General features: G+C 36.1%; 1 protein-coding gene across 1 annotated transcript in view; it reads right to left on the reverse strand.

Moving 5' to 3' along the window:
- The window catches only part of LOC145507884 (uncharacterized), a 542,600-nt gene that overhangs the window by 220,449 nt on the left and 300,655 nt on the right, over window positions 1-21,496 (reverse strand). Inside the window, exon 3 of the mRNA XM_081495372.1 lies at window positions 12,180-12,241. Coding sequence (XP_081351498.1) covers window positions 12,180-12,241 — 62 coding nt within the window. The remainder of the gene's footprint in view (window positions 1-12,179; window positions 12,242-21,496) is intronic.

The following is a 21,496-nucleotide window of genomic DNA, read 5'->3' on the forward strand; positions in this document are numbered from 1 at the left end:
TTCTTCAACTTCATCCTTTTACTTCCAGTTTACCCCAACCTACCTTTCTGTACCCTTCCCCACCTTTACAGTTGTACTGCATTTGTAACATTGTTCATAGAATCTCTCACTTTCCTATTATTCTCTGTCACCCATCTTGCCCAGTCCACCCATAGGGGTCACCTCCACACCATACAACATAGGTTGAATTTCCCGACATGTTACATATTCCTGTGATATCTTTCTCAATTTGTCTGGAGTTTGTACACTGTCCCTGGAGCTGCTGGTTCACACACAGCACCAGAAACCTACCTACCCAATTTGCGAGCTTCTGAAACTATGTCTCCTGACTTCTCTACAGCATTAGACATGCTTTGTCTCCATATATCTGCATTTTCAAAGTCTTCCCACCTATAACATCAGTGAGTCTTTACTGTTCTGATTGATCTTTTAAAATATTCTTCATTAGATCTTTTTTCTCTCCTCTAGTCTTAGGTGTTGATATCTTCAAGGTTACAAGCTAAAATATTTTCTTACTCAAATATCTTTTCATAAATTATCTCATTCATCTTCACCTTTAATTCTGACTTTCAAATAGATGATAATGTATGCAAGTCTAGGATGAGAAAATCAGTATATCATCTGAGAATAATTTACTCCATTGATTGTAAGGATTAATTGTTTGAACAATTTAACCTAAAAGAGGACAACCATTATCTCCTTAAGCTATATAATTTTAAAATACTTATTCTTTTCCTTAATAACATTTTTTTTCCCCTTCTGGTATCTGATTGCATTTCCCTGGCTACTTCATATATTTTTCTATCCAGTTGTACTTTGGCATCCCTCAATTAAGATCAGCATCAGTTCAGTGTCCCCCTAAAATCAGCTCCTCTTTCTGATTTTTTTGTTGTTGTTGTTGGTATTTGCTTTCTCTTCTAGTCATCCAAGATGAAAATGTGGACTCATCTTTGGTTTAATTCTATTCTTTATCTTTTTAGCTAGCTATTGTCTATTAACTATTATGGATGATTTGTTTTCACTTTGTTTTACATATCATAAAATTTTATTCCCAATAATTAGGCTTCTTTAAGCTTTTCTTTATGATTCCACTGTTTTTTGATTGTTTTCCTTTTCCTATTTTCTTACCCTCCTATTTATCTTGGGTACTCTCTCTAGATCTATTTTCCTTAGCAAAATGTGCTCTCATTTACTCCAGAACTCACCAACAGGACAGAGGATGAGATGGTCGCATGGCATCACTGACTCCATGGACATGAGTTTGCATAAACTCTGGGAGTTGGTGATGGACAGGGAGACCTGGAGTGCTGTACTCCATGGGGTTGCAGAGTCAGACACAACTGAGCGACTGAACTGCTAATCTCATTTCCTCAAAATTTTACTCAAATTCTATTTTCCATATCATTTTTGTTCTTTATTTTGCTCTTAGTTTCCATATTCTTGAGGTATATCTCTCCTTTAAAATAAATAGTATGATGTTTATTTCTTTTTAAAGAAAATATTTATCAGGTTTCCTTTATTTTTTCTTTGAGTAAATGTCTTATTACAACAGACTGAAAACTACATGAAGATAAAGATAAACTCTCTTATTTATATATCGCTTATAGTGCTTAATAACGCAATTTACTAATATAGCATAATTTTAAAATTTTGGTACACATGAAAACTCCTTCTCAATTTATAAATTAATAAAAATATGAAAGTGCTTGACTTTCCTGATTTCCTAGCTATACAGTGTTTGCTTCTGAATGGAATGGAGGAAGGGTAGAAATGCAGGCCACCAAAAATTCAGTGATGGGCAAACTTGAAATATAAAGGAAAAGGAGAAGGAAAAGAAAAGAGAGGGAAAAAAATGGGAATACAGACACAAACATGTCAATTCTACTGATTAACATGTTCCCTAGTTGTAATCACTATCCCTCTCTGACATTCCAGAAAGGTGATATATGATTCAATGTACTTAGTCTAGAACAGTAAAAGGAGAATTTAGGAAATAATGCTGGAGATGATGTAGCTTGCCTCCAGCATTTTATGAGAGCATCTATTCATGTCTGCTTGGGCTTGTTGAGTAATATCCATTCTGTCCTTGAGTCATAGATCAAGGAATGAAATTTTGTTATACTAGTCCTGTCTGGTTCTCTACAGATTCAAGAATATCTGGAAACTTCTTAGTGCAAGGTGGTTATATTTATCAAATCTGCTATTTCAACTGAAGTTTGTTTGTTTTTTCACAATGTTAGATAAATATTAGAAAATGAAAAGGAAAACTATAAAGAGTGAAGAATTATGACAAGAATAAGAACAAAATATAAGTGAGAATATACATTTTCTAAGTGGAGTGAAACTCAAACACCATTCAAACCAGTTCAATCATTTAGTTCCCTAATTATCCTCATTTCTCATCCACTATTGTTTCATACCACGATTGCTTAAATAAATGCATATTTAATTGTTAGAGAAGAAAACTTGAAAGTCAAGCTTAAGCCTTTATTATAATTATGTTTAAACTATTCCTATTCCAAGTATCCTTCTACCATTTAGAAAACAATTTTGATGTGTACAGAAATACAGTATCAATATAAAAAAGCAAAACAAATTATTTGTGAAGAGGATAAATGTAGGTACATATCAAGATCCTATATAATCATCAGTGTTTTTATCTCATTCTTTCAGTCAATGGATATTACCTTTGTGATACAAAGAGGGAGAAGCAAAAACCATGCAGTTTTTCAGTGACCCTTAAACTTTCCCTCTTGGAGATCCTAGAGAAGAAATACTGAGGCACTGGGGAACGTTAATCCTAGAAGAGACCATGGAATTCACCTAATTTTTCCTCCAAATTTACCAATAAATGAAAAAATATAAATGTATACAATTTTGCCTCCTACTTTCCAATGTTTATACTACATTTCCATTTCTTTTTTGTAATTGTTGTCTCAGCATGTTTAAGACAATGTTAAATTATGGTAACTATATATACAACAATATGTATAAATGAATATATATGCATACTATATTTATATACATTTTTAAATCCTATTAAATGGCATTTCAACATCTGTTGAGATTTTTTCTCTTTTTAGTCTATTAACATTACACTAATTGTAAAACATGATTTAGAAGAGTTTCAGTATTCTCTGTCATGTCCTTATCCCTCTTTTTCTTATGTAACTATTAGAAACCAATTGTCTGAGTTATTTGTCAACCTATATTTTCATTCCTGCACTGATGTGAATATTGCCTAATGTCAAAACACGTGAGGAAGATCCAATAACTACTGAGGGTCTTGCATCTTGATCTCCTTGGATTTGCTAACATTTCATCCACCACTCTTCAGATATAACCTAGACTTTGTTATCACCAATAACAGCACCTCATTCAAAACCTTGATTTATTATCTGCTGATTACCTCAGCATCTTCCACTATCCTTCCAGTTCAATATTTCATTCCAGCATTTCTTCAATCTCACTGAGAACTTCTGATCTCAAACCTGCCACCTTTAAGTCTTTAATCCTTTTCCCTAATAACTCAAGTTCTATTTTTCTTCTGGCTCAGATTCCATGATTCATCGTTGTAACAAGTATCTTATAAATGTCATTAAATCCCATATCCTTCTATAATATTTGCCTGGAAAAATGACTCTAATAAATCCCAAGTATTTAATCATTGCATGTCTTTTTAGGAGCAGTTGAACACGTTGGGTGAATATTATATTAACTGAGTACACTTTAAATTTAGGATCATACATTTCAAATGAGTATCTATGGTAGCTGTTGAGATGCGCAAGTTCATGAAACCTAGGAAGGTGGTGCTTTGGTGGCTGGGATTGATTGCTATCTCTGCAAAGTGACAGCTGCCATGGGCAAGAAGAAAATTGCCAAGAGGTCAAAGATCAAGTTTTTTTGAAAGTTTGTAATTATAATCAACTCATGCCCACAAGGTATTCTGTGGATATCCCCTTGGACAAAACTGCTGTCAACAAAGATGTCTTCCTGCTCTCAAATGCAAGGCCCGAGAAGAGGCCAAGGATAAGTTCGAGGAGAGATAAAAGACTGGCAAGAACGAATGGTTCTTCCAGAAGTTTGTGCTTTTAGGCCTGTTTAATATTTTCATTAAAATATTAAAAATAATTAAAAATTAAATGAGTATCCACATTATCCAACAATCCTACTAATCCAACTAATCCAAGAATAGTTATCTTAAACAGTGATTCAGCAACTCTTTTCCATACAACTTTACAACTCACCTTCTTCTCACTCTGAGCTGATGATCTTGCTTTTTACTTCATTATAAAAAGTACAGTAAAAACTGTCTCATCTTCTTAGAAGCCTGCCTGCATATGAATATTTGCCTCCTTCCTTCAGTAAAAGTTTCTGTCCCTATCCTAGGCAACTCCATCTCTCACATATGCACTAGATACCATAAACTCTTGACATGAAAGAAATTTTTCCTGAAATATTCCCTTTCCCTCCATCATCAGTATTCCCTTTCTACTGGATTATTCTTATCAACATACATACAAGCTGTAATAGTTCCCATTTTAAAACAACTAATCAGAACTCAAAACAATGACAACAAAAACATATTATTACCTTCTGATTCATCTTCAGATTTTCCTTCCCCATTTCCTTGTTTACTATTTATTTATCACAAAAGTTTTTGAAACACTTGTCTGAGATTCTTGAGTCTGTTTCTTCACATTTCATTTTCTCTTTAACCCACTTGTTATTCCAACAATTCATTGAAATTATTAAAGTTGAGTTCATCAACCTCTTCCACTCTTTCAGATTCAGTGATTTTCTGGTGACAATCTCTTTATGAATCATTTGACACTTTTGAGCAACTCCTTTTTATAAAATTTTTATTGGAATATAGTTGATTTACAATGTTGTCTTAATTTCAGGTCTACAGCAAAGAGATTATACACACACACACACACACACACACACACACACGTATACATATATATATGGGGTCACAAAGAGTTGGACATGACTTAGTGACTGAGCATGCACACACACATACAATATTCAATTATATATATGTACCACATCTTCTTTATCCATTCTTCGGTTGATGTATATTTAGGTTGCTTCCATGTCTTGACTATTATAACCAGTGTTGCAATGAACATTGGGGTGCATATATCCTTTAGAACCATATTTTTCTCTGGATATGTATGCCTGCGAGTAGTATTGCTGGGTCATATGCTAGCTCTTTTTTTTTAGTTTTTTAAGGGATCTCCATTCTGTTCTTCATAGTGGCTGTACCAATTTACATTCCCACCAACAGTGTAGGAGGGTTCCCTTTTTTCTATACCCTCTCCAGCAATTTATTATTTGTAGACTTTTTGATGATGGTCATTTTGACTGGTGATACCTCATGGTAGTTTTTATTTGCTTTTCTCTAACAATTAGCAATGTTGAGCATCTTTTCTTGTGCTTTTTGACCATCTGTATGTCTCCTTTGCAGAAATGTCTATTTAAATCTTCTGCCCACTCCTTCTTCTTGATATACTTCCTCACTTGAATTTTATGATAGCACTGTCTCCTAATTATCCTCTTTTCCTTCTCAGTCTTTTATTGTCATTGCCGTCATTGTCATTGATATATATATATATATATATATATGTATATACTTTTTTTCCTTAATCTCTAAATGAAGCATCCCCCAGATCTTGTCCTCAATACTTTTCTCCTGCCTATTTGCACTCTCTTTCTACGGAAACCATATTAGCCCTATGGGCATTAAATTCCATTTATTCATTGAGGACATCAAAATATAAACACTTAGATTTCCTTTTACCTGAACTCCAGCTTCACATATTCAGTTGTCAGTTTTATGGCTTAAGATTGACAGACTTAACAAGGGATACTTATTTCCCAGGATTAAAGAAATCAATCCTGTTTCAGTTGTCCAAAACACAGTGAATTTATCTTTGTGTTGGATTTCACTTAAATTTACTCCTTTGAAATCATCCACAGAGAAAGAGATACAAAAATTTTATAATACTGTGTTGACCCTATATAGTTCTGCCCTTAGACTGCTTTCTCATTTACCTTAGATTAAATCAAGATGAATCATTGAATAGTAATGCTTACAACAGTCACAAACCACCAAGGTTCACTCAATTGAATTTTTAATAAGTAATTCTTAAAACCTAGTTCAGAAAACCTCTGATAACATATTCTGAACATTAACAAATCTAAAATTTAATAACTACTTATTTATTCAAAATTCACATTGGTTGTAAAATAGATGGGGCTATAGGAGAAGTCCTATTTAAGAAAAAATAACCTGAAAATAGTGTTGAATTATGGTAGGAAACATTGGAGAGAGAGATCAGCTCATTCAGTTCAGTCACTCAGTCGTGACTGAATCTTTGCGACCCCATGGACTGCAGCATGCCAGGCTTCCCTGTCCTTCACCAACTCCCAAGCCTTGCTTAAACTCATGTCCATGGAGTTGGTGATGCCATCCAACCATCTCAACCTTTGTCGTCCTCTTCTCCTACCTTCAATCTTTCCCAGCATCAGGGTCTTTTACAATGAGTCAGTTCTTCTCATCAGGTGGCCAAAGTATTAGAGTTTCAGCTTCAGCATCAATCGTTCCAATGAATATTCAGGACTGATTTCCTTTATGATGGACTGGTTGGATCTGCTTGCACTCTAAGGGACTCTCAAGAGTCTTCTACAACACCACAGCTCAAAAGCACCAGTTCCTGGGTGCTCAGGTTTCTTTATAGTACAACTCTCACATCCATACATGACTACTGGAAAAAACCATAGCTTTGACTGGACGGACCTTTGTTGACAAAGTAATGTCTCTGCTTTTAAATATGCTGGCTAGGTTGGTCATAGGTTTTCTTCCAAGGAGCAAGCCTCTTTTAATTTCATGGCCACACTAACCATCCACAGTGATTTTGGAGCCCCCCAAGATAAAGTCTCTCACTGTTTCCACTGTTTTCCCATTTAATTGCCATGAAGTGATGGGACCGAATGCCATGATCTTAGTTTTCTGAATGTTGAGTTTTAAGCCAACTTTTTCACTCTCCTTTTTCACTTTCATCAAGAGGCTCTTTAGTTCTTCTTTGCTTTCTGCCATAAAGGTGGTGTCATCTGCATATCTGAGGTTACTGACATTTCTCCCAGCAATCTTGTTTCCAGCTTGTACTTCATCCAGCCTGGCATTTCACATGATGTACTCTGCATATAAGTTAAATAAGCAGGGTGACAATATACAGCCTTGATGTACTCCTTTCCCAATTTGGAACCGGTGTGTCGTTCCATGTTCGGTTCTAACTGCTGCTTCTTGACCTGCATACAGATTTCTTAGGAGGCAGGTAAGGTGGTCTGGTATTCCATTCTGTTTAAGAATTTTCCACAGTTTGTTGTGATCCACACAGTCAAAGGCTTTGGCATAGTCAATAAAGCAGAAGTAGATATTTTTCTGGAACTCTTTTGCTTTCTCGATGATCCAATGGATGTTGGCAATTTGATCTCTGGTTCCTCTGCTTTTCCTAAATTCAGCTTGAACATCTGCAAGTTCACAGTTCACATACTGTTGAAGCCTGGTTTGGAGAATTTTGAGCATTACTTTGCTAGCATGTGAGATGAGTGCAATTGTGTGGTACTTTGAACATTCTTTGGCATTGCCTTTCTTTGGGATTGGAAAGAAACCTGACCTTATACAGTGGAAGTGACAAATAGACTCAAGGGATTAGACCTGATAGAGTGCTTGAAAAACTATGGATGGAGAGGGATGGATATTTACAAAGCTATTGAATCCAATAGTGAGGTCATAGAAATATTTTTAAGAATGTGGTAATTACTTATCCATTAACTTGGTTAATGATCTGTCATTGAGTTTCTACTATTTGTGTCAGAGTGTGCCACTCAAGTTGTACTACCAAGGACTGGATTTGATGCTTGGCCAAAACCTCAAATAAGTTTTCAAAGAAATTAGTTAACTAAAATATGTTAAATGAATCCTTTTCTAATTACCAGGGGACATCAGGTTGGAGGTGTATGGGTGTTCAGTGTGTAAGGAGTCATGTTTTTCCAGTTTCTTAAGTGGAAATGTGCTGGTATTGGTGGTGATGAAATTCTGCCTCCCTGGGTAAGATCTTGCCAGGCTATGAGAAGCAGAGACTGGGGGCTTAAAAAACATCCTCTTACACTCCAACTGTGTCATCTTGAAAGTCCACTGCTTATTTGCCAACTTGCCTTTTTCAAGCCAGAATACTGGATCTAATATCTGGATTTTAAATGTAAGCTGTTATGCCATCAGCATTATACAGCTTCATTGCTCAGGGTTACATAATGATGACTAAGCATTCCATATACACGGTTGCATCAGGACTATATAAAGATGGTCTGTCTGTACGCTTACATAAGCAGTTATTTATAAGGCCTAGAAGCAACTGATCATGGCATTTCTTGGCAGGGCTTCCCTTAGCTAAGCATTTTAGAAATACACAAACAATTAGAATATAGGTACTAAATTAATGCTTAGCAAAGCAAGGATTGAATAATACATATAGGAAATACCAAAGTAATTTTGAAGTAAAGCAGACATATTCAATGCATGTTTGTTCTCTTAATTTGGTATTATGGGGTTCAGAAATACAGGCTATGTTGTATAGAAGGGGAAACTTTATTATTGAGAGAGAGTAGATATCAATGCAAGTTTTGAGACTAGTGCTGCTTGCTGAGATTTAAATATATTTTATGTCTAATGTATCTACAAGTCTGAATTAGAAAGTCTCCCTGAAATTTGATTACATGACTATAAAACTGATATATTAACAGATATAAGAATCAATAACTCCTTTTCACATAAGAACAAATAATATGTGTGAATAGCTGAGTACTATACTTTATGTTTGGAGTTCTATTTCACTGCAAACAGTCATATATCTAGACAGTATTTCAAAGTGCTGGAACTTGCCATTCAATTATGAAATTAGTTGATATTGTAAAAGATCAAAAAGGAATTCTCAGTCAAGAATAATCTAAATAGTTCCTTCTTTATTTTGTGTTCAATAAAATATCTTAAGTACCCAAAACTGTGCAAAATATTTAGCTTTCCTTGTTTTTGTTTTTGAGCAGTAAATACAAGTAGTTGAAACATCAGAGATACTTAGTATCTTTGTAAAGGAAATTTTCCATTTTTATAGTTGAATAGAATTCAAGAAGTTTCAATTTACACTTAGAAGAGAATCTTTTGTCTCCGTCCCTCTATCTCCCTCTCTTTCTCTCCTCCTTCACACACACACAATTTAGGAGGAGGCCAGAGACTCCTCTGACATCCATATCATGACAGACTGAATCAAGGACTATGATTCCATGGTTAATTCATGGATCAGGCTGGGTCTGTGGTCTATAGGTTTTATAAGTTAGACAAAGACAGTCTAGCACCAGACCTATCTAAAGACTAAGGAGATTTGAGATACTGAATTTTTTAAATAGTAAGTCCATCTATTTTTTAGTTTTATGTTTTTGAAATAAAAAAACATTTAAATTAATTAAAATGCCTTTTCATCAACTAAAAATAATAACAGCTTCTCTACTTTGACATCTTAATAGAATAGATTGTGGCTAAAGAGTTCTTCAGTAAAATACCTTTAGGTTTATAAAGTGAACTGAACTTGAATATGGTGCTTTGAAAGTTTCCTTGGTGGCTCAGATGGTAAAGAGTCCACTTGCAATGCAGAAGACCTGGGTTTGATCCCTGGATTGGGATGATCCCCTGGAGAAGGGAATGGCCACCCCACTCCAGTATTCTTGCCTGGAGAATATCCATGGACTGAGAAGCTGATGGGTTACAGTCCACGGAATAACAGAGTGTCATATGTGACTGAATGACTGCTGCTGCTAAGTCGCTTCAGTCGTGTCCGCCTCTGTGCGACCCCATAGACGGCAGCCCACCAGGCTCCCCCGTCCTTGGGATTCTCCAGGCAAGAATACTGGAGTGGATTGCCATTTCCTTCTCCAGTGCATGAAAGGGAAAAGTGAAAGTGAAGTCGCTCAGTTGCATCCAACTCTTAGCGACCCCATGGACTGCAGACTACCAGGCTCCTCCGTCCATGGGATTTTCCAGGCAAGAGTACTGGAGTGGGCTGCCATTGCCTTCTCCGGACTGAATGACTACCACTTGACTATTTATGTGTCTTTTAGAATTCAGATTGTTAGTATTCTAGATAAAAATATTTTTATCAATTATATTTGTTTGATCTGTTGTTTTCTGTTTGTGAGTATATTATCCTGTTTTGATGTCTGCATTTTATTAGCTTCACTGACTTAAAATTCAAATACATAGGTAGTAAATAACTATTGGATTATCTGTTCAACCTGTAACTCCTTCTACTGACCCACTCTGTGACTAGATATGGATATTGACAACCATGTTTTATTTATTTATTGGCTGCACAGCATGCATGTGGGATCTTAGTCCCCCAACCAGGGATCAAACTCATGCAATGTACGATGGAAACATGAAGTCTTAACCACTAGATTTCAAGGGAATTACACAATGTTTGTTTATATTACTTATCTCTCCCCATAACTTTTTGAGCTTCCCTGGTGGCTCAATGGTAAAGAATCCGCCTGCCAATGCAGGAGACGCTGGTTTGATCCCTGGGTTGGGAAGATCCTCTGGAGAAGGAAATGGCAACCTACCCCAGTATTCTTGCCTGGGAAATCCCATGGATAGAGGCCTGGTGGTCTATAGTCCATGGAGCTGCAAACAGTCAGACATGACTTTGTGACTAAACAACAAACATAACTTTTTGGATACATTCAGATTCTCTCTCCTGAAAACTTAGAAATGGGATTCAAAATTAGTCATTTTTCTTGGTCTCTGAAATTAGGGCAAATAAAGTCTAGTGCTGAGACTGCCTTTGTGAGTCTCAAATTATGAGGTGGAAAATAGTGGACTTCACATGGCTGCCTAAGTAGAGACAATATCTTCCAATCTCTCTTATACCAAATGTGGCCATGTATTAAATTGTCACCATTGAAATGTTTACCTTTGTCTTATGACATTACACTATTTCTGTCTCCATGCATTCCAGAGTGTTGGAACATAAAAAAACCTCATAATCTAGCCTGAACTTCAGAAGATAATATCAGAGGGTATACAGAAATCAGAGTTTTGAAAGAATCTGGGTCTTTGAATGAGTGCTGCCTTCAGACACTCACTTTGGGACATTTATATTTGAGAGGAAAAAAAAATCTTTTTTTCTAAGCTCCTTCACTTTGGGCCTCTTTTTTTCAATAGCAGTTTAGCCTTTACCCTAAGTAGGCCAAGCAATGAAATAATACTAGATAGAAAGAAGAAAATGAAGCAAACTGATGGAGAAACAGAAGCTAACAAACATATGAATCCAAAGGGACAGTCTAAGAGATACATACTCACTTCTATTTTTCTTGTTTCTTATCTAATTTTTGTATCATGAATTACTGTATTCTAACAGAACTGTTTCCCAGGGTTAGGCTCTGTACATTATAATAAGTTCTTTTTTGATTTAAGCTAGATTGAGTTTTCCTTCTGATAAAGTCATTTCTAATTCAATACTTGATCTGGTCTGAGATTGCAAGTAACATACCCCAGAATCATGCCTGAATGAGTAGTAGAGAGAAGGAAGTTTCCTCTATCCTGGCTTATTAAACTGACTCAACATATACATTATGCAAGTGATTTTCTATTGCCTTTGGCATCCAGATCATATGCTCTCATAAAATAACATTTTAGGGGACTTAGAAGCCAAATATAATTAAATTGTTTTGATTAGATTTCTACATAGTAGAAAAGGGTCCAATTAAAGTCCCAAGCTCCTTTGGCTGGAAGTAGAGAGAAAGAAAAACAGATTGATGCTCTGGAGTTACTGAGATCCAAATTAATTACATGGATAATAATTATAATTATAGAGACAATTTATATGCCTGATTCCTGGGAGCCAAGTCTTTTGTATTCATTGTCTTATTTAATTTTCACCAAAAATTTAAAAAGATAGATTCTTTTATCATTTCCTTAATACATCTGAGTAAAATGAGGTCTAGAGTGTTAGGAAATTCGCTCAAAGTATTACAAATTGATTTTATTCCAGTTCTGACTTATGCAAACATTATTACACTTTTAACCATTATGCTACATTGAACATGGTCAAGAAACTAACCATTTGTTGTTGAAGTGACTGCATCCTCTCCTTCTATTTGTGCTTGTGGCACAGGCTGATTTCTGAAAGAAAAATGAGTGAAATTCTGGAGATATTCATGGGAATGATTATGAAAAGTGGTGGAACCATGAAACAAGAGCCCCAAACACTTTCTGCAATGATGTTTAACTCCATACAGAATGTGGACACTAATCCACATTCTATTATTAAAGCACATTCTACCATTCTGCCTTACCACTCTCCAAGGCTATTTTAAAATATCAACTCTGTTCTAGCTAATCATTTTCCATATAGATTCCTAGGCTACAGTTATTAAGAATCACTCAGAGAAGTTTCCAAGTACAGTTTGGTTTTTATCCCATTAAAAAAAGTGCCAAAGTATTGCTAAGAGAGTAAATCTGAAAAGTTCTCATCACAAGAAGAAATGTTAGTTATGTGAGGTGACTGATGTTAACTACACTTATTTGGGTAATCACTTCACAATGTGTACATGTATACCATTGTTATATTTTATACCTTGGATTAATATAATATGTCAATCATATCTCTATAAGACTGGAAATAAAACAAATATTATTGTACATGGACTTTGCTTGATTCACACCAAGAGAACAGAAAATCTAGGTTATTCAGGCTATTCCTAACCTGATTGATGAGTAAAAAGAACATCAAAGCAGGGTGGAAGCTGCCTACTACAAACCCTTTGGTGTTACTGTGCCTCTTCACTGACAAAGACTAGATAAGGGACATTTTTACCAATTGTCAGAACACAGATCAATCAGATTTGCTGATCAACAAAATTATTCCCCCAAACAAACAGTTGTGTCAATATAATGAGACCCATGTGAGTCACAGTTTCTATCACTTATCTCATTATATCTCCCTGTTCAGTTCAGTTGCTCAGTTGTGTCTGACTCTTTGTGAACCTGTGGACTGCAGCACACCAGCCTTCCATGTTCATCACCAACTCCCGGAGCTTGCTCAAACTCATGTCCATCGAGACGGTGATGCTATCAAACCATCTCATCCTCTGTCATCCCCTTCTTCTTCTGCCTTTAATTTTTCCCAGAATCAGGGTCTTTTCCAATGAGTCAGTTCTTTGCATCAGGTGGCCAAAGTATTAGTTTCAGCTTCAGCATAATTCCTTCCAATGAATACTCAGGACTGATTTCCTTTAAGATTGACTGGTTTGATCTCCTTGCAGTCCAAGGGACTCTCAAGAGTCTTCTACAACACCACAGTTCAAAAGCATCAATTCTTCAGCACTCAGTTTTCTTTATAGTCCAGCTCTCACATCCATACATGACCACTGGAAAAATCATAGCCTTAATTAGATAGACCTTTATTGGTAAAGTAATGTCTCTGATTTTTAATATGCTGTCTAGGTTGGTTATAGGTTTTCTTCCAAGGAGCAAGCGTCTTTTAATTTCATGGCTGCAATCATTATCTGCAGTGATTTTGGAGCCCCCCAAAATAAACTATCTCACTGTTTCCATTGTTTTCCCATCTATTTGCCATGAAGTGATGGGACCAGATGCCATGATCTTAGTTTTCTGAATGGTGGGTTTTAAGCCAACTTTTTCACTCTCCTCTTTCCCTTTCATCAAGAGGCTCTTTAGTTCTTCTTTGCTTTCTGCCATAAATGTGGTATCATCTGCATATCTGAGGTTATTGTTATTTCTCCCAGCAGTCTTGATTCCAGCTTGTACTTCATCCAGCTTGGCATTCTGCATGATGTACTCTGCATATAAGTTAAATAAGCAGGGTGACAATATACAGCCTTGATGCACTCCTTTCCTGATTTGGAATGAGTCTGTTGTTCCATGTCCAGTTCTAACTGTTGCTTCCTGACCTGCATACAGGTTTCTCAGGAGGCAGGTAAATTGGTATTATATTCCCATTTTTGAGAATTCTTGAAGAACTTTCCACAGTTTGTTGTGATCCACACAGTCAAATGCTTTGGCATAGTCAAGAAAGCAGAAGTAGATGTTTTTTCTGGAACTCTCTGGCTTTCTTGATGATCCAACAGATGTTGATAGTTTGATCTCTGGTTCCTTTGCCTTTTCTATAACCAGCTTGAACATCTGCAAGTTCATAGTTCACATACTGTTGAAGCCTGGTTTGGAGAATTTTGAGCATTACTTTGCTAGCGTGTGAGATGAGTGCAATTGTGCGGTACTTTGAACATTCTTTGGCATTGACTTTCTTTGGGATTGGAATCCTGAAGACACTGCTGAGTTTTCCAAATTTGCTGGCATATTAAGTACAACACTTTCACAGCATCATCTTTTCGGATTTGAAATAGCTCAACTGGAATTCCATCACTTCCACTAGTTTTGTTTATATCATGCTTTCTAAGGCCCACTTGACTTCGCATTCCTGGATATCTGGCTCTCGGTGAGTGATCACACAATCATGGTTATCTGGGTCGTAAAGATCTTTTTTGTATAGTTCTTCTTTGTATTCTTGCCACCTTTTCTTAATATCTTCTACTTCTGTTTGGTCCATACCATTTCTGTCCTTTATTGTGCCCATCTTTGCATGAAATATTCCCTTGTTATCTCCCTGTACACTGTAAATATCTTAACTAATGATCGCTATGTGTTGCTGTTCTATCAGTTTTATTTGTTTCAGCTTTTGAAATGGAAATTGTTATTGTGGTTTGGCTGTCGTCTCTTCTCTTGTGTTTTGTATATATGGCACAAAAAATATCTGGCTATTGGGGCACAGTTTATCAAATTTCTAAAAATCTACTAAGAAAAGAAAAAATAATCTGAAAAGACTGCTCTGAAACAGATATCCTTCATAACCTCCATCCTATCTTAATAGGTGTATGGTATAGACTGTGTGTTCATGTATATTGCACACTTAAGTTTAAATACTCATTTAAAAGATTATGGTAGATGGATAGTGAATAGTTCTCAGCAGGATCAGTTTTAGTTCATACCAGAGAAGAAAAGTTCCAGAAACAGAAAAAAATGACCATGTTTGAGTGTAGAAATTTGTATGTATTTCACAGAAGTCAAGAGTTTACTGGTGTAAAATCCTGCATGAGATGTGATGAAACCAAACTTGAGCCCTCTGGCACAGCCTACCCACAGGCAGGGGTATCCCTCCTCTTCTCAGTCCCTTGCCAGGCACCATTGTTCTAGAAGAAATCACTCCTCTCCCAGATCCCTTGGCTTCCTGGGGAGCTCCTTAGGTTTGTAATCTTTATCGATGACATAGAGTTATTCATACATACTGATACTCAGTGTGGAGTTGCTGACTTTCCTCCCTTCAATGGGACATCCTTAAACATAACCAAAATATCCCAAACTAACTAAACATCAGGCAGTTATATTATTTTTAAACTTCTTTAAGAAGTTAGAAAATTGGTAGAAAAAGCAATCCATTAACTAAACTGCAACTTATAAAATTATTTTAATAAATATCAGAGAAGTTTCCATCTTAGCTTCTATTCTTTGGTGGAAATTATCACAAAAACAGAATATTGCATTGCAAAAATTGCTTCCAATTTTGATAATTGCTTTAAAAGCAATAAAATAATATACCTCTATAAAAAGAGGTGATTGGTGTAATAGAAATAGTGCTTATATCACTATTGAATTTAATATTTATGTCACTATATTGCTAGACCTAACTGTTAACCCCAAAAGACACTTTACTCAACTGATTGTGCCCTTCCTTAGAAATTTTCTTTTTTCTTTTTTTACCTTGAGTTTCAGGTTATCACAGTTCCTTTGTTTCCCTTTTCACCCACTATTAAATCCTTTTCATTCTCCCTATTATTTTCAGTACTATATCCCCTCTAATTTGACAACTCTGACAATAAGATTTATAGCACATTACTCAATCCCACAAGCCATAGATGGTTAGGCAGAGGCCTTTGCCAGACCCTAATTCAATCATTCTGTCTTAATCCCAAGAATTTAGAATTCATTCTTAAATTAATTTTTACTAGCTGTTTATCAGAACTAAAGCTTCCCATTTTGGGGCCACATTTGGCAATTGATAGGAAGAATTTTGAGATGGCCACAAAGATTCCCACTCCCTGATGTTAACACATTGTATAATCCCACTAAAGTTCTAGAGACGGACATGGCAACCCACTCCAGTATTTTAGAGAATCCCATGGACAGAGGAGCCTGGCAAGGTACAGTCCATAGAGTCACAAAGAGTCAAACAAGACTGAAGCGACTTAGCACGCACTAAACCTCAGTTCTTGGACTTCATTCTTCTTTCTAGATATACTCACTTGGTGATCACTTTCTGTCTTAAGGCTTCATATGTCATCAACATGATTAGTTTTCCAAAATATATATCTTCATCCGAAATCTTTCTATGAGTTCCACTTTTTGTATGTGCCTCCTTCACATTTCCACTTATATGTCTGATAAACATCTCAGATTTAACATAACATAAGACTTCTGATATCCCATACTCTTCACCATCACAATACATGGAAATTCATTTTTCCCATTGTTTAGACCTCAAACTTCGGTGTCATTTTAACTCCACTCTTAATCTTACATATCCAAAAGCTACACATAAATCTACTTGGCTTTTCCTTCAAAATGGATCCAGACTCAGGCCACTTTTCATCACTCCTATAGCTACCATCTTGTTTTAAGCTGTCATCATCTCTCAGCTGGCACCTGCAATCATTTCTGAACTGGTATGCTTTATTCATCCTATACCAGCTTAGACCCTCCCTTTCCAAAGTCAAAGTCTTATAAATTCCAACCAACATGGTCTGGTTTTCCATTATCTCTCTGATTTTACTTCATATTACTCATGCTTAAATAATTCCTGTACAGCCACATTGGCCTCTTTGTTTTTTCTTGAATATGTTAAATATGTTTCCTCTTTAAAATTGTTGCCTGAATCATTTCTCTTCCTCAGAATGTTTCTCTCCAGATAATCTACTTCACCTCCTTCAAATGTCATCCTCTCCTCAGAGTCTATCCTGACAATCCACTATGTTCATATATTACTAAACTTAAAATTTCCATTGCCTTACTTTATTTTTCCATTACTCTCATTGACTTCTAAACTACAGTATACTTAGGTATGTGTCAGACATTAGTTATTATCTGTCTTTGTTCACTGAAGTGTAACCTCCACAACATGGACATTTCCTTGTTTTGTATTTTGTCTTCAATGTCTGTAACAGGGCCTGGCAATAGCTGGAAATAACAACTGTCTGACACATAAATTAAACCATAGCTAATTTTCCTTAAAATTCTTCTACACAAGTAAAATTATATATTGCTTAAATTGAGAAAAATAAAAACCATCCTAGGCATTTCAAAAAAAAGTGTCTTAATCCATGGAATTAGCTGATAGGTGACAAAAGGACTGAAGACTCAAAGAAGAGATGGTATAACAACCTAGAAATTAGAACAGCAGGAAGCTTGAGAGACAAATAGAAGAGGTACTGTTATCAGATTCCAGAAGCTGCTCTCTCTAAAGGGAACTAGAACCGCAGTGAAAATAAGACCTGACAATAACTGGGACTACAGAAGCTGGAGGCCTGGAACTGAAGACTGAAGACCAGAATATTCCACTTTCTTATTCACAATGATTGCTTTGCATTCTCATCTTATATTTCTCCTGGATGCACATGACTCAGATTGGACTAATCAATGTCATTACTGGATATTTCCAAAATAACTGGGAGAGTTATTCTCTCTTCTTGGATGTTGGCTTAGACAGCTGGATACAGCTTTCCCACCACACTGAAAGAATCTATCTCAGAATAACACCAAATAAAGAAAAGTGGAGAGATGGATGGACAGATACTGATGACATTGTTTAACCATATGAACCTTGTGGTTTCCCAATCACACTAGCCAACAAATTGTTGTCCAGTATTTTGTCCACCTGATGTGAAGAGCTGACTCATTGGAAAAGACCCTGATGCTGGGAAAGATTGAAGGCAAAAGGAAAAGAGGACAACAGAGGATGAGATGGTTGGATGGAGATAGTGAAGGACTAGGAAGCCTAGAGTGCTGCAGTCCATGAGGTCACAAAGAGTCAGACTCGACTTAGAAACTGAACAACAACGACAAGTTGTTTTTGTTCTTGAGCTGTTTGAATTGCATTTTTGTCACGTGCAGCCTGAGTCCTAACTAATACATGTGGGTACCCTAAGTTTTAAATCCAAAAATGTTCACTGAGATATTGTTATTCAAGTTAAAAAATATTAATGATTTGAATTGTTTTAATTCATGAGTTATTTAATAAATTGTGTTAAAGTTAGACTGTGGAATGTCATGAGTCTATATGTGCTGCTGCTGCTGCTAAGTCCCATCAGTCGTGTCCGACTCTGTGCGACCCCATAGAAGGCAGCCCACCAGGCTCCGCCGTCCCTGGGATTCTCCAGGCAAGAACACTGGAGTGGGTTGCCATTTCCTTCTCCAATGCATGAAAGTGAAAAGTGAAAGTGAAGTCGCTCAGTCGTGTCCGACTCTTAGCGACCTCATGGACTGCGGCCCACCAGGCTCCTCCGTCCATGGGATTCTCCAGGCAAAAGTACTGGAGTGGGTTGCCATTGCCTTCTCTGAGTCTATATGTAGTGACATGTAAAAACAATAATATACCTATTAAATAAAGAAAAGAAAAGTGGAAATGAAAGTGACTCAGTCATGTCTGACTCTTTGCGACCCCATGGACTGTAGCCCACCAGGCTCCTCTGTCCATGGAATTCTCCAGGCAAGAATATTGGAGTGGGTAGACATTCCCTTCTCCAGAGGATCATCCCAACCCAGGAATCGAACCTAGGTCTCCTGCATTGCAGTCAGATTCTTTACTGTCTGAGCCACAAGGGAAGCCCATTTATTATTCAATAAAGAAAACAATTGCCAAATATAAGTGTGATCCTACTTATACATGTGTGAACACATATGTAAATGTATAAAGTATTGCTGCTGCTGCTACTAAGTTGTGTCAGTCGTATCTGACTCTGTGAGACCCCATAGATGGCAGCCCACCAGGATCCTCTGTCCATGGGATTTTCCAGGCAAGAGTACTGGAGTGGGTTGCCATTAGTGGTTATTATGGCAGAAGGAATGGGATTGACATTAGTTTTGAGATGAAACAAAATTTTCATAATTTATTATTTATGCTTGCATTTTTTTTCTTTTAACATACTCCTAATACTTTTTAAATGATATCTTTGAGCATCTGAATTACTCCAGCTCACAAGGCCAAGTATTCAGTAGATACATAAGAGATGTTTATAGATACATGTATTTAAGGGTATAGTGGGCAGAATGATCTCCCTGCCACCACCAAGATGGCTACTCCTTATACCATGCAATCTGGGAATATGTTAAATGAGACTTGGTAGATTTGATTATGGTTAAAAACAATATAGGAAGATTAGCTTGGCTTATCCAAGTTGACAGAATATCGTAACATGATTTTTTTTAATCTTTTAAAAAACTTTTTATTTCATTTTGAGTATAGCTGATTAACAATGTTTTGATAATTTCAGGCAGACAATAAAAGGACTCAGCCATAGATATACGTGTATCCATGCTCCTCCCAAATTCTCCTTCCATCCAGGCTGCCAAGATTGAGTAGAGTTCCCTATGCTATACAGTAGGTCCTTGTTGGTTATTAAATACAGTAACATGGATTTTTAAAAGCAAAGAATCTTTCTCACCCACAGAGAATCAGAGAGAAGGCAACATTATTAAAACTAGCCATTACTGCTGGAATTGAAGAAAAGGAAAGGGGCATGAACTGAGGAATGTGCACGATCTCTGGAAGGTAGGGGAAAAAAAAGAAAACAGATTATTCCTTAAAATCCCCAAAAAAGAATGCAGCCATGCAACCGGATCTGATTTTTGCCAAGTCAGACCAATGTTGCACTTCTTACCTACAAAACTATAAGATAATAAAACTGAATTGGTTAAGCCAAGTTTGTGTCTAATTCTTACTACAACAATGAAAAAATCAATAAAAGTTTTTCAGAATTTACTATAAATTATATTAAAACTGTAGAAACTATCTTGACACTATCATCACTTCATTTATTATCTATTTTGTGCACCTTTTATGTGCCCAGGCCCTCCATATATCTCATTATTATAGAAAATCAACATCTGCAGAAAAGATGGACTCTGTTCAGTTTGCAGACTAACACAAACACACCATACATGTTGAAAATGGATGATTCATCTTGGATATTTAAGTAATTAAATAGCTTACATGTTTGAACTTTAAGTTGTAGAACATTTCATCAATAGGAAGTCAAATAAGAAAATGCCTTAGATTTAAAAATGGAACAAGGCCCAGATGGATTCACTGAAAGGTTGCAGTTCTATAAAAGTTCAGACACAGATTGTGAACTAGATATAAGGGAGCCATTCAACAGAAATTAAAAAATGCAAAAAATAACAGTTTCAGCTCAGTTCTCTTGTGAGCAGGAAATTGTTCTTTAAGTAACTAAAATAACATGAGCTCAGGGAAGAGAAAATTAATTTCACAGCTGTATTTATAATGAATATAACATTGAAAAGAATGGAAATAAACCAACGGCAGATGACTGTATAACAGGTTGAGATCGCGACATAGAAGGATACATGCATAGTGACATACCTGTCAAAGTTTCACTTATAGATTTATTAATTAGATGAAGCAGGTGAGAAAGACTTGAAAGAGATAAAAGATAACGCTTTCCTTTTATAGTGACAGTGTTCAAGTAAGGATATTAGATGTGATTGTAATAATGATAAGAATGAAGACTACTGCCTACATCTTCAGATACACATGATCAATGTACACAAAATTAAGAAATTACACATCTTAATTACTGCTGGAAAGGAAGCATAATTAATTAGCAAATCAAATGCTGAGCATACATTCATGATACAAGCAGTTGATTTCCTGCTATTGTACTTTAAACTTTAGTATGTAATTTGAGCATATAAAAGAGCTTGGCTCTATCATTATTTCCCACTACAAGGTATTATTCTGCATGTTAATAGTTCATAGTTATTATTTTTCTACTATTTCATTGCATATCACAGAGCTTCAGAAATATGTGTGCTATTACTTATTAGCCATTTGAAATTCCAGGAAGTCACACTCATTGTCTTCAAGGAGCTCAAAGCTTCAATTAACTTTTCTTTCTGCTCCTCATCTTTTCTAGTCTTTCTTACCTTAAGTACCTAATCCCCATCACTTCCTCATATAATTACACTCTTCTTTTTCAGAACTTGGCTGTCTACTCTATTCTCCTTCTCTTCCTTTTCATGTTCTTTCCCCCTTTACTTCCTCCTCTTCTGAGTTTGAGCATTTACCAA

Source organism: Giraffa tippelskirchi, chromosome 5, assembly GCF_054371585.1.
Source record: "Giraffa tippelskirchi isolate mGirTip1 chromosome 5, T2T-mGirTip1v1.2.pri, whole genome shotgun sequence".
Taxonomy (NCBI): Eukaryota; Metazoa; Chordata; class Mammalia; order Artiodactyla; family Giraffidae; genus Giraffa; species Giraffa tippelskirchi.